General features: G+C 42.8%; 1 protein-coding gene across 1 annotated transcript in view; it reads right to left on the reverse strand.

The window, feature by feature from the left end:
• Positions 1–14,454, reverse strand: part of LOC306772104 (shisa family member 6) — a gene marked incomplete at both ends in the record, with an annotated part of 93,364 nt that overhangs the window by 12,928 nt on the left and 65,982 nt on the right. The window contains one exon of the mRNA XM_079261516.1: positions 1,687–1,749. Coding sequence (XP_079117642.1) covers positions 1,687–1,749 — 63 coding nt within the window. The remainder of the gene's footprint in view (positions 1–1,686; positions 1,750–14,454) is intronic.

Below are 14,454 nucleotides of genomic sequence, written 5' to 3' on the forward strand. Positions count from 1 at the left end.
CCTGTTTTCTGCCTCCTGTCTCGCATACCCGCCATAAATGAAGTAAATCTTTGTGTGTATCGTCCTGATCTCTACTTGAAGCCGAGACACGTGAGATTATTACAGAAGTGTTAGAATCAAGATATGTGTTACTGTGTTGGAGTAAATTCACCTGGAACAAGCAGAAAATGTAAATAGTTTTCCCCTTCTACGAGAAAACCAAATGGAAACCAGAAGACAGCAGTCCAGCTCATCGAGGAAGGAGTAAAGCGACGTCTGGTGAGGCTGATGTCCTCTCGACCTCTAAGATTCGGCCTAAAATCTTCCTTCCGATGACTCTTATGGTTTAGGGCACTTCTCCATCTCATAGTTATGCTGGTTTAGGCCCATTTATGCTCAGAAACCAGATGGACAGACAGTGGCTATGGCTACGTGATGGTTCTTAATAAAGAATCAAATAATTCCCAAATAACAGTATTTTCCTACAAGTTTACATGGAAAAACTAATTTTAGATGGACAGTTACATGGAAACTTGTCCTTAGTTAGTTCTGCCTTAGATTGGCAGGTTGGGAAGGATTCTGATTGGACAGAGGGCTGACGTGGTGTTCTAGACTCGATGTCGTGCATTATAACCGTCTAATGCACAGTTACGAGTTATTTAATCCTTACATAATATCGTATTGTGATCAAACTGGCAATCTACACCTCTACCTAGCAACTATGGTCATGTAAAAGATACACAGAGGTATGAGGGCTGCGATACAATCTGATGGTTTTCCTTAACTGGGTTATCATTTGTGAGCTGGTTTGTATGAATACTGATTGGATGACAACTGATTATCTGGAACTGATTAAATGCAAAGTTTTCTGAGGTGACTTGTTGTGAATTTGTGCTTTACAAATAAAGTTGAACTGAATTTGATTGAACTGAACTTGACTGCAGTACGCTCAGCAGGCTGAGCATAGAGGTAAATATCTCAGGAAGCCAATTGGCTGATGATGATGATGGACACCTCTATAAATGGCCAGTCAGGAGAATTCAGGGATTGACCTCATATTCACCTGAGAACTACCATGAGGGTCCAGAAAGAAGAGAAGCCCAACATAGTTTATGATGGGAAGAGAGAATACTTCTCTATAAAACATCCTTCATCTCCATGGAAACCAGCTGGACCTTCATGATTCATTCCAAACAAAGGCAGAGCGGGAGGAGACGCATCAGCAGAGATTTTAGAGCTGGAATTAAACTTTTCACTGCAAAACAGTAAAAGTCAGACACGGTTTCTGATCGTGGCTGCTAGCTGCCGGAGTTTGGTCCCACAGCAACGAGACAGACGTCGTTGTTACCATCAGCTTTCATACGACGCCATGTTTGTTTGGAGAAATGTCCAGAGGCTCTGACATGAACAGTGATGTTCTCATGTTTGCTTACATGACTGCTACATGCTAGATTGCTGCTTAGGAGAGTACAGTAGCATCTCATGCTGTCGTCAAGAAGAGGTTAACAGATCTTTGTCCAGCTTTGTTCGCTTTAAGGTCAGAGGGAAACTGGGCGTTGTGACGTTTCTACAACGCAGAAAAAGGTACGTTGTCCAAAACAAAATGGAGTCAATTGAAAGGAGGACCATGTCACTGGTTTGCCTCTATCAACATGGACCTGAGGCTGTGAGTTTGCATTGGTTACCCCCCCATCTACCTTTTCTTACCATTCTTAGGTGTGCGTGTGGGGCTACCTAGAGCCACATGGTTATAGTTGTGCTGATGGGTACCTGCAATGACAAAAGCAATGAAAGATCTGTTCAGCATCCCTGTGAGCTCACACTCACACACCAACAGCGGAGTGAAGGAGGCAATTAAAGAGATAATTCACCCAAATGAAGAAAAAAAAGCTGCAGATGCTGTGAGTCGAAGGCATTTAGGAAATTTACCACGAGTTGCTGAGTTTTATGAGATACAGAGGACCCCCCCTCCCACACCCCACCGATGTGCTTTAATTGTCATCAGTAGGTGAAACATCCCTTTAATTCTCCCAGATGAACTAAAATGAATATGGAGAGATGGATTGTGGAGTCGACTGTAGTTTCAGCTGTACCTCTGAAAACATATTTACATCAAACAGAATCTAAAAGAGTCGGAGCCAAAAGCAGATACATTAACACGGTGGGGGGGGGGCACATAAAGCAGAGCTGGCATACAATATTTATCACATCCTGTCCTGGAACACGCAGCGACTCTTATTCCTGGGAAATTGTATTATTAGGAGTAAGAATAAGACAGAGAGACTGCATGGATCTGAGCGGCGATCATTAGGAAAGATCATTCATACGCAGGAAAAACCACCCGCAGGTTCAGTGCAAGCAAGGGGGCGGGGGGGGGGGGGGGGGGGGGGCTTTTTCCTCGTTCTAAAAATGCTGACATTGCATCAAAAGCAGCAACTGGATAAAACACAAACACAAAGATGATCTTAGTTTCACATCACATTGCAACAAATAAACAAAAATGACAGACAATGAGAATTTTACGAGGCGCTGATCATTTCAATACGTGTGAGCATACAGGATCAGCTTCTGTCACACTGTAGTATTTCATAAATAAATACATAGTTTAAATCATTAATAATAAATACTTTATAAATATGATTAGAAAAATGAACAAATGCACAAAATTAAACAGATACAGGTTGCAGACAAATACTGTGGAAAAATACATTAATAAATAAAAGGCATTGCTGACCAAGATAAAAGGCATTGCTGACCAAGAAGTAGACTGACTGAATCAGACCACGATATGTAAAGATATCATTTCTCTTAAATAGCATAACAGGATATTTTATGTGCTACGGGGCCCCTAAATGAAACAGTTTACACACTTTACACAGGTTCACAACAGGGAAAATGACAACAATTTAGCTACACACCTGCACAAATGTCACAAATTGGTGTATATATATGTATATATATATATATATATATGTATATATATATATATATATATATATATATATATATATATATATATATAAAGCCTATAAAGAAGTAGGAAAAAGGTGGTTGGTGGGTTTCATCACAAGACTCAGTGAAGCAATGAAAATCCCACAACTTGGCAGAAATTTTAGTATTTGCAAGTTTGCATCATGTGTGCTTAACTCTTCCTGAGACATGACAACATATCTTCACAGGTTTTGGTGTGATATTTTCACATTCTGCTCTTGTGGACAGATGCACCCACAGATGTTAACGCTCTGATCGTTTCCAGGTCATGTCAGTCACACACCTTGCAGAGGATTGGCTGGCTGATCATGTCCCTGCATGAATCCACCTGATAACTGACTGAATCTGTATGATTTCCACTGACATGGTGGAATAAATTTCCTTTTCTGACAAATGCAATGTATCAGACAACAGATAGGAATATTGTTCATAGACGTAGTAAAGAATTCTGTTAGTTCAGAAGCTAATTGCATGTTGGTGTTGCTTGTTTTGCTGCTTCAACAGGTATCAGGCAGAATTACAGCTCACATTACAACCATTTTCCAGGTCTTTCAGCCACATCAGATCCATGCATTCAGTTAGGATCCAATCATTGCATGATCAGAGTTCCAACGTTGCAATGCATCAAATGAACTTGTAGACATGCTAACATTAGTTGCAGACTGAAATGATGCAGATAAACTCCCTATGATACTGTCATTAGTTCTGCTTGAAGTTTACAGAAAGAAACTAAAAATATGTAAAGAACAAGGACATAAAGGTAATCCAAGAATAAACTAACCCAACTTAGACTGAAACTCAGCAGTTCTACATCCCATTAACTATCCCGTTTAGCCCCAGTCGTACTATGAGGTCTTTTCATGGAGAGTGTTTGGGGAAGGGGGGGGGGGGGGGGGGTACCATATATCTCCTGGTAGAATTGGTAACTTTACATAGACCCAGTGCAGAAAGACGATGCCGCTTGGACAACAGACTTAAGGCTGTTGTCCAAGCGGCAACTAACTTAAGACGAACCGTCTCCGCTTGAGGTGACAATGTAACCACAGGAAGCGAGAACTTTCTTCTTGTTCTCGAGGCCCTGAGAAGAAAATTGTCTTTTTTTTTTCTCACGGACGTGTTTGAAGACATTTCTCAACACATCGGGCTGGCAGAACTTTTCTCTTGCAGGGCTGCAAGAAGTATTGTGTGATAAGTCGGACATTTGAGGTGGGCGTCATTAACATGGAAAACCACGAACTGTAAAGTTTCTTGGTGCAGGTTAAACAGATTGTTTTGATAAAACTGCTGATCGAGGTGGTCTCATGAAAGCGTTGTGGAAGTGTCGTTGAAATAGTGAGGAAATGCTGTGGAAGTGCGTCTCCGCCAAACTTTCCACCTGGCGTCCCATTCCAGTTGGAGACTTTCAGAGCGGAGTTGCTGTTGCGGTTGGATTCATAATACACTCTCAATAACATGAGAAGTGCATCATGGTGTGATAGTTGGTGAGCAGGTCCCACATGCGATGTGGTGTTGTGTGGTGTCGAAACAAGACAAAACGTTCCAACTTTCCACCTCCAAGATAAACACCTCGTTGACCGCGGTATCTAGTATCAAGTGCCGGTCAATCAATCAACCAGATTTTCTGATTTCCTGCCTGAAGGATCTGCTCTGCTCTAGACTGATGTAGTTTTAAAGCAGCAAATATAGAACTGCTGCGTATTTTAGCAAAGTACGGAGTGACGGCGCTTCTGAGATGCTTCAGAAATGCACCGCGGTGCACCTGGTAGTTCTAAAGTTGCCACCATCGGCTGTGCCTTTCGTGTTTGGTGGAACGGAGCTGCGTCACTCCCTCGCAAGGCCATATCTACCAGTCAAACACACACATACTAACATAAGATGAACCGTCTTCGCTTGAGGTGACACTGTAACCTACAGATGCTTTCTCTACATGTAACTCACATTCATTCCCTTCTTTCCAGACCAGAGATGTGTCTCCAAAGGTCCAATCAGACTTCTGAAATGAGCAGATGTCAGAGGCCAACCAGAATAAACAGTTTCAGCCCATCATCCATCTGTCCTCCAGTGCAGGAGTGTGTGTGGATGATGTGGAAATGCGATGCAGAGGCACGGTGCAGGACTGGGCGCTGCACGGTGGAGGTGCTTTGGTTGAAAGATGGGACCTTTACTGAGCCCATTGTACTGAGAGAGCTGACGGATGACAGCTATTCTCAGCAGTGTGTTGGGATGTGTGTGTGTGTGTGTGTGTGTGTGTGAGACGCTCTACTTTGTGTGTGAGGAGGAGGCAGCAATAGATGGAGACTCTGTCGTAGTGTTGCAGACGCGACACGTTCATTTGCTGTCTGCTGCTGTGCCTGTTTAAAAATGCATTAGAGCCAACTGCTGAAACATCCATTTACATCTGTCACGGAAGTGAAGGAGGGGCCCGGGGGCCGGGGGGCCCAGCGCTCTCACATCATGCCGTTCGATATTTGCCAGAGCTATGGAGATAGATGGGATATGTCTTCTTTCTGTTCCTCCTTTCTCTTTATTCATATCTCTGCTAAACAGTAACACTCAGGGAAAATATTACTCATGTGTGGTAAATCCACAGACATCAGACTACTTCCCCTGAATATATTACCGTCTCACACACGAGAAAACGAAAGTTCATCTTTATCTGGTCTGAAATTCTGACCCTTGCTGGGTTTTGTCACAGCATTTTCATCAGGCTGAGACCTGAACTGGACCAGGCTTCATGGTCCACTCAATGACTGCAGGGTGTCCAGGTCAAGCAACATCTCCAGTGGTTAAAAGTGAAGCCTATTAAACTGCAGTTCCCCCTTCATCCACTAGGGGCTGCAAAACAGAGCAAATCCCCATAGACTCCCATGTTAAAAAGACCAACTTCACAGCAGAAATAAACATGTTTACAGCAGAAATAAACATGTTTACAGCCTGGTTCAAAAATCCATTTTCAGTTTGATAGGTCAGGTTTACCTTCATGACAATTGTGTGGGGAGTTATTATTTTCTATTAGTCTGTTTAGAAGTAATTTCATCTCAAAATTCAACACAATTAGGGGAGTGTCCTTTTGATTGACAGGCATCCGATATCTGGCTGTAAGAAGGCAGATTGTAGCCTGTTAACAGTGTGACTTAGCTTTAGTCCACCTGCCTCCGTTAGCTGGCTAGCTCCCTTTAGCTCTGTTAGCTTTAGGTTAGCTCGGTTAGCTTTAGCTACATGCACTGAGTTTGATAGATGTCAATCATCAACCTCCACGCTGCTGGAGCCCAGAGGAGACATGATTGATCTCTTGCTGGTCCCAAGCCCAGAATAATGCAGAGGGTTGCATAAGGAAGGGAATTTGGTGTTAAACATGCGCCAATTCACTCGAGCGATGAGTCGCCTTCTGAGGAAAAGGCCAAAAGGTAAACAACAATACGTATGACATTTCCTGGATGGCAATGGAACGAACCATTCATTCATTCATTCATTCTTTCATTCATTCATTATCCTAACCGCTTAGTCCGATTAAGGGTCGGGGGAAGCTGGAGCCTATCCCAGCAGGCTTTGGGCGAAAGGCAGGGTACACCTTGGACAGCTCGCCAGTCCATCGCAGGGCGTTCACTGATCTGAAATTCAACTTTTCAGAAGCCTACGCCTGATGTCACAAAAGCTCTCTCCACCTTTTGTACAGTCTATAGTCTAGTTCCTGAGCTTCAGAACAAGCCCAGACCATCGTCCCTCCACCACTGAACCCTTTTGATTCATCATTTAGTTTCTCTCAGTTCTTCTATGTAAATCCAATTCTGCAATCAAAAGTTGTTTGTTTGTTGGTAACAAGTTTCTATCTTTTTTTTTTTTTTTTTTGCATCATAAGTTATTTTTGCCATTTTATTTATTTAATATTTTAGTCAAACGTTTGACATATCATTGTGGACAGCTGTGAGAGATTCATGACGACGTCACACAGGGAGAACAGGAAGCATCAAGTCAGTAGCTACATTCAAGAAAACAAGCCTAAAAACCAACGACTGATGATATTTACAAGTAACCTTACAGGCAAACAGGCCCAACACGTGGAAACATCGCTCATGTTGTGCTGCATCACTGCTGTAAACAGGAAGAAGTGTAGTCAAAGTAAAATATTTGTTTTAATCATAATTTATTATGAACCTTCTTCAAACTTCTCACTACTTTATTATTGCCAGACTAGCAGTTTGTTTAGTACTGTTGCCAAGGACCCTAGTAACCTTGGCAACAGTTGCTATAGTGTGTGTGTGTGTACGTTGGGGGGGTGTAATTAATGATGCACCATTAATTACGTGACTTTTTTTAACTTCACAGCAAATGCTGGGAACAAACTCTGTATGGGAGGTGGCGAGAGACCGTCCCAATGTCTGCATCTCAGGTCGTCCAATGAGGGGAAAGCAACACATTAGATGTTATTCATTGTTTATTGACAAAAATATGCTTCAATACCTGACGACTGACGACATCCTAACTGGGCAGACCACGATTACTGGTGTGACGTCATGTCTGTCAAGAACCATTCCACAGCTGGCCAATATAAATTCGTTCAGCTTGGAACACACTGTGGGGTAATGCTAACTGACTTACTTTATCTACAGGGTGACACATTAGAGTATTATTTACTTATAAAAGTAACATTGTTACAGTAGCACATTACTACCGAACACTGGTCGTCAGTCCAACGCAGGTATTGGAGCATATTTTTGTAAATAAACAATGAATAACATCTAATGTGTTGCCTTCACCTCATGGGACGACCTGAGATAAAAATCTTCAAACTGAGAAAAGGCTGAACGATCATTTTTATACCACTAAATTTAAGCTATTTTTTTGCGTAGTAAGAATAAAGTTTTTTCAACAAGAATTATTTTTATGTTGGTTTTCTTACATCTGGTTTCTTTTCCAACAACAGAGGCAAATATTTGTTTTTGTTTTGTTTTATTTCTGAATCATGTAAAAAATTAAACATTGAGGTTTTTTTTAACATTAAATAAAAAATATAAATGATGTTTCATGAAACCTGGAATTGTATTTTCACCCATGAAAAGCAAAGAAAAAGACAAAGTTACATCTAAACCTGACTTTTAAACAGTTTCCATGTTTTTTCTTTTTTTTTTTTTTGTTGCCGTCTTCGAGTGAAAAATATGAAATAAATGCAAAAAATATTTGATCATGTGAAAAAAAAAGTTTTGGACTAATATAACTAGATGTGATGATAAAGACGAGTGTTGGAAATTGGTGTTTGGTGTGTGTGTGTGAGCACATTAAAGTGCGGGGATGATGGATTTTTCTTTTTGTGAGTTTTTTTCATTGTATAAAGCACTTTTTTGTGACATTTTAATGTAGGAAAAGTGCTTTATATATAAAGTTTGATCTGATTTGATGAAGCTCATGGATTGCTTCACGTCAGCAGCAGGAAACAAAAGGTGGTTCAAGTTTCAAGCTTTATCAGCAACCTGACGGTTAAAGTGTGCTTAACATTCAGCAGCCATTCGGCCGTCGGATCAGCAGATCAGGAGCAGACTGAGGCGTTTTTGTTTGGTTCGTATGGTGATGAAGGAATGACAGTTTACAGGACTTGTGCAGGTAAAGCTGATGTGCGGAAGACGATGCATGCTGCTTTGTTTGGATAAAAGAAGCTGTCTGACTGCAGAAGACCTTCAGAAAGGTTTAGTATTCCGGAGTGTTCCCGGTTCTACGGTGCAGCCACATCTGGAAAAATATCACCTTCACGGAAGAGTCATCAGGAGAGAAGCTCTGCTGCTTCCTGAATACTGAGTTTCCCTCTCCGCCTCTGAACAAGCCTGATGCGTTGAAGTAAAAGCAAATGTTTTCTCCATCCAGATGTTTCTCTTCTAATGAACACAAATCAACGATTCTGAGATGCAATCACAAATATTTCCTGACTGATTAACATGTTTGCAGCTGAGGAAATTTCCTGCAGTCTGAAGCCAGGCCTCTTCATAACACAACCACCAGAAAAACATGCGGTTGACTCGCATTTCTACAAACCAGCAACTCAAATCAAGAAGAAATCCCTGCACAGCTGCGCCAATTATTTATGATTCAGCCTTTCTGGACCTTCATTCATTCATTCATTCATTCATTAGCTGAAGCGCTGAATCCAATCAAGGGTCGCAGGAAAGCTGGAGCCCCTCCCAGCAGCCTCCAGGCGAGAGGCGGGGTAAACCCTGGACAGATCGCCAGTCCATCGCAGCTTTCTGGACCTTCATTACTGCAAGTCACAGTCATACACAGTGTCTACATTTCCTATGTCTTATTTTACTTTTTAGTCTTTTGTTTTTTCGGTCAAATGCCAAAGGTTTTACTCATTCTGCTCCCCGCCTTTCAGCTCACTAATCGCTGGTTATTAAACAGTAGTAAGAAGCAGGAGACTCGCGTCAGGTTTCATGTCAGAGAAACCCAGATGAAGTCCTAAACAGAACCTTCTTTTCTCTGGGATTAGATTGGAATTAGTTGTCTCTTTGGTAAATCCTGCCATTGATCTTTTTCCTTCTCTTTTTAAACTTTCTTATTGCCAAAGTCTGCATATTAAAGTCAACTGGTTTGGTTTACAGAGGTAAATATCTGGTTCTGTTGTAGGAATCGTAACCAGGTTAGATTTGAGGATTAAAATACATTTCTAAAGGCTCATCTATGCAGAAGACGGGTACGCAGACAGAAACACAGTTTCGTCCATATCCTACATTAGGTATCCATGCAGGGAAACATGAATTTAGGCTTGCAGAGAAGCTGGAGTCTGTCCCAGCAATCAGCTGGTGTGAGGAAGTCCCCAGTCCATCACAGGGATGGCAAAGAGAGCCAAACAACTATTCACCCAATTCAGAGTAATCAGATAACCTAAAATACATGTTTATTATGAAGTGGGAAGAAGACAGTCAGGTACAGGGAGAACATGCAAACTGCACACAGAAAAGCCACCAATCCAACCAGCAACCTTCTTCCTGTAAGGCTGCAGTGCAAACCTCCTCACCACCAGACAGCCCAACCTGCAGTCTGAAACAACTGCCTTAGTGACTTCTCTAACCCTAACCCTACTTCTCTCCTGGGTTTAATTTGGCCACATCCATGATGAGAATCTCCCGTTCCACCACATCCCAAAGCTGCTCTGCTGGACTGAGATCTGGTGACTGTGGAGGCCGTTGGAGGACAGTGAACTCATCATCATGATGAAGAAAGCAGCTGGAGATGATGTGAGCTTTGTGACATGGTGCATCATCCTGCTGGAAGTTTCCATCAGAAGATGCTCCACTGTGCTCAGAAAGGGATGGACATGGTCAGCAGCAGGACTCAGGTAGGCTGTGCTGGTTAAACCATGTCATACTGGTACTAAGGGGACCAAAGTGGGACAAGAAAACCTCCCCCCACCATCACACCAGCAGCAGCCTGATGCCTTGATCCTGACGGCAGGATGGATCCATGTTGTCATGATGTTTCCAGCAGATTCTGATCCTACCATGTGAATGTGGAGCTGAACTGGAGACTCATCAGACCAGCAACGTTTCTCCATCTTCTATTGTCCAGTTCTGGTGAGTCTGTGTGAATTGTAGCCTCAGTTTCCTGTTCTTACTGACAGGAGGGAACCCGCTGTGTGGTCTTCTGCTGCTGGAGACCATCTGCTTCCAGGCTGGACGTGTTGTGTGTTCAGACATGATGTTCTGCATGTCTTCCTTATTCTGATGCTCAGTTTGAACTTCATCAGGTTGTCCTCACCATGTCTGCATGACAAAATGGACCAAGATGTTGCCATGTGATTGGCTGATTAGGTATTTGTGTTAAGCATCTGAACAGGTGGAGATGGTAAATTTGCTGGTGAGTTTATCTGATGATCTCTCCTTCAACTTCTCTGCCACAAAGCTCATACTTGCAATGAAGCTCCTGCTCTCAGATATCACAGTACCATAAGAAAATCCATCATGCACATACACCAGTAACAAACAACCGGCCAATCATCACACACAGTCTAGTCTAAGGAGCTGAAATGACCAAACCAAGAAGAAACAGAAGCCCAGGGCTTATTAGGATTCCAGACACAGACGCATTTAGCTATCCATTATTATTATTAAGCAAACAGTTAAATGCATCTTAGAAACTGGAGCTCAGTGAGAACCACTCCACCCACCATAACATCCCCCCTCCTGACTTCCATGAGCTGTCACATTAAAGCCTCCACACACCGAGAAAACTCCTGCATGCCGTCCATCACTTATTGCCTTCACCTCCTTAAAACTGTCATATAAACGAGATCCAGATCCAGAGCTGCTGTCTGATAATATGATGAGTTAATTGTAGGTGACTGACATGCCCTCCAGATCCCTGGGTTAAACGCCCTCCCCATTTAAATGACTAAATGGCTGTTTTGCTGCCAGTATGTGGATGACACAGCTGTGTGTTTGTCAGATTAAATGGCTAAATCAACCTTATACACATCTATGATCAGTGGGCTGCAGAGACCAGACTCGTTCCTCTGGATACAGTCGCCTCCAACTCCACAAGAGGATTAGTCACATTACATTTCCCTTTGCTCATGCAGTAAGTGTTCTCTGGAGAATACCTCCTTGGCGAGTTTGCATAATAGCATCCAGATGGCATGCAAGTGACTCAGTAGTCTGACATTTGGTGTGGCATTTTGTTTCACATCACACTCCCAAGCACCACATCCACATAAATCAGACGGCCGACTGTAAAACACCTTGAACTCTGCGCCAAGGTTAGATAAGCAACATTGATCGCAGTTACATACTCACAGTCGTATCACGGAAACCACAATTGATTCCTGGGAATTTGCGCTCTCGACAACTGAACAGCCTATTCATGATATCCACTCAGCCCTCTGTGGACGAGCTTGTGTGGATATTTACCTACAATCTGTTAGTATTTCCATGAAAAGCACAATGATGGCCAACAGCTTTCTTTGTGAGTGAATGAAAACAAATCAGCTACCAAACAAGCGGATAAGGTCATCAGAGTGTTTGCAAGTGCAGCTGCATCTCTTCATTATGTCAGATGCAAGCAGCAAAATGCAAAACTACATATAAGCATCAACTGGCTGATTGCAGGAGAAAAGATCAATGCATACAAGGAGATATGAGAGATGGCGACTCGAGAAAACCAGACACCTTGATGAGAAAAGTCTTCTTCGCTGAACTAAGGGATTCTCTGTATTGTGTTACTATATTACATTGCAGTCAATACAGTTTGTCCTTCAGGTAAAACATAAGAAGGATGGACATTTGGTAAGTTTTCATGCAGGAAGCCAGAGTTTATATTCTGCATTACATATTCACACCCGGTATCCGTATCTGCATCCCAGGAAGAATGAGTCCTTTGATTTATAATCAAGCTGTTGGGTTGGAATCATGACAGAGATCCTATCCAGCGCTGGACACATCACTATAACTATCAGATAAGCTTGTAAATGGATCACAAAGCTTGACCTGCACACTGAATAATGCTGAGCAAACGTCCATAATGTTCCCTTGTGCTGGCACCTTCCTGGAACCTGGCCCAGAACAACATTTCCCTGTTAGCATATGCTCCACTTAGCAAACATGCTTACAAAGTGATAAAGATGCCTTTCAACCGTTGTCACTTTCTTCTGTTAATGGTGCAGACATTTACAAATACTAGTGTATTTGTAAGGATGCAGGTCAATCCTTACTCTTCCGTTTGGTGTTACTGGGTTTTTTAGGGTGTGCCTTTTCTTTCAGGGGTCAGAGAGTGGTGACCGACCTTTTAACCTTGATTTTAATGGTGTTTTGCATTTGATTACAGTAATTGGCCACGTCATGATATCTAATTCGCCAATCATATGGCAGCAACTCAACACATGTAGACATGTAGACATGTAGACGTGATGAAGATGACTTGAAGTTCAAACTGAGCATCAGGATCAGGAAGATTTGTGCGACTTTAAATGGAGCATGGTTTTTGGTCAGAGTATTTACTAGGATTTTAACACAAAACCATCTCTAGTGTTTCCAGAGAAGATCTGAAGAAGAGAAAATATCCAGGAAGCAGCAGTTTGTCTGGACCAGAATGTCTGGTTGATGTCAGAGGAGAATGGACAGACTGGTTGGAGATGATGGAAAGACAACAGGAATTCCAAAAAGCTCTGGTTTCATCCAACATATGCAGAACATCATGTCTGAACACACAACACGTCCAGCCTGGAAGCAGATGGTCTCCAGCAGCAGAAGACCACAGCGGGTTCCCTCCTGTCAGTAAGAACAGGAAACTGAGGCTACAATTCACACAGACTCACCAGAACTGGACAATAGAAGATGGAGAAACGTTGCTGGTCTGATGAGTCTCCAGTTCAGCTCCACATTCACATGGTAGGATCAGAATCTGCTGGAAACATCATGACAACATGGATCCATCCTGCCGTCAGGATCAAGGCTTCAGGCTGCTGCTGGTGTGATGGTGGGGGGAGGTTTTCTTGTCCCACTTTGGTCCCCTTAGTACCAGCATGACATGGTTTAACCAGCACAGCCTACCTGAGTCCTGCTGCTGACCATGTCCATCCCTTTCTGAGCACAGTGGAGCATCTTCTGATGGAAACTTCCAGCAGGATGATGCACCATGTCACAAAGCTCACATCATCTCCAGCTGCTTTCTTCATCATGATGATGAGTTCACTGTCCTCCAACAGTCCAACAGAGCAGAAAGTTTTGCCAAAGTTTTATCAGTCAATATGATACAATCCATCTGACTGAAAATTTGCCCATATTGGTTCATGTAACAGGTCAATGAATCAGCCAGAGCAACAAATCCATAGCAGAATGTCTCTAGTTTGTCCAACTTTTAAAATGCAACGCACCATTTTGCAGGAATCATGATGGCTAAGGATAGACTTCAAATCATCAAAGATGCAGACGGACAACTTAATGGCAACACTAAAGGCTTAATATTGCTAAACAACACGGAGGATGAGCAGGAAGAAGATGGAAATACAGAAGGCTCAGGATAAAGTGTGGCAGAAAGCAGATAAGAGAAGAAAAACTATGAAAGAGGAGGAATTGGTGGGGAGCAGCAATAAAAAGAGCAGAGAAGCAGCATCACAGGCGAGCAATCACATCCCAACCCTCCACCTTCCAACTCCACACCACCCTCCCCACATCTATTAGAAAGCCACCCTCAGCTCTCTGCTCCACTCCCCTCATGACATCCCTCTCTAAAACCAGCCGCCATGCCGCGACGCTCGCCCTGCCAAGAGGAGCTGCTGGAGTTGTGACAGGCCCCACAGAACTGGTGGCGGCAGACAGAGCACAGACTGTGAAGTGCATATGTGTGTTTGTGTGTGTGTGCGCGCGTCTTTGCATGGCTGTGTGTAAATATGTGTGACAGGTACTGTATGAATAAAGATATTTCTGTCTCACTGGCTCGGTTGTTGCCACCACCTCCCTGCCCTCCTCTCTCTGAAGGAAGCCACCGTGGGTTTGACATTTA

Source organism: Telmatherina bonti (assembly GCF_933228915.1).
Source record: "Telmatherina bonti genome assembly, chromosome: 21".
Lineage (NCBI taxonomy): Eukaryota > Metazoa > Chordata > Actinopteri > Atheriniformes > Telmatherinidae > Telmatherina > Telmatherina bonti.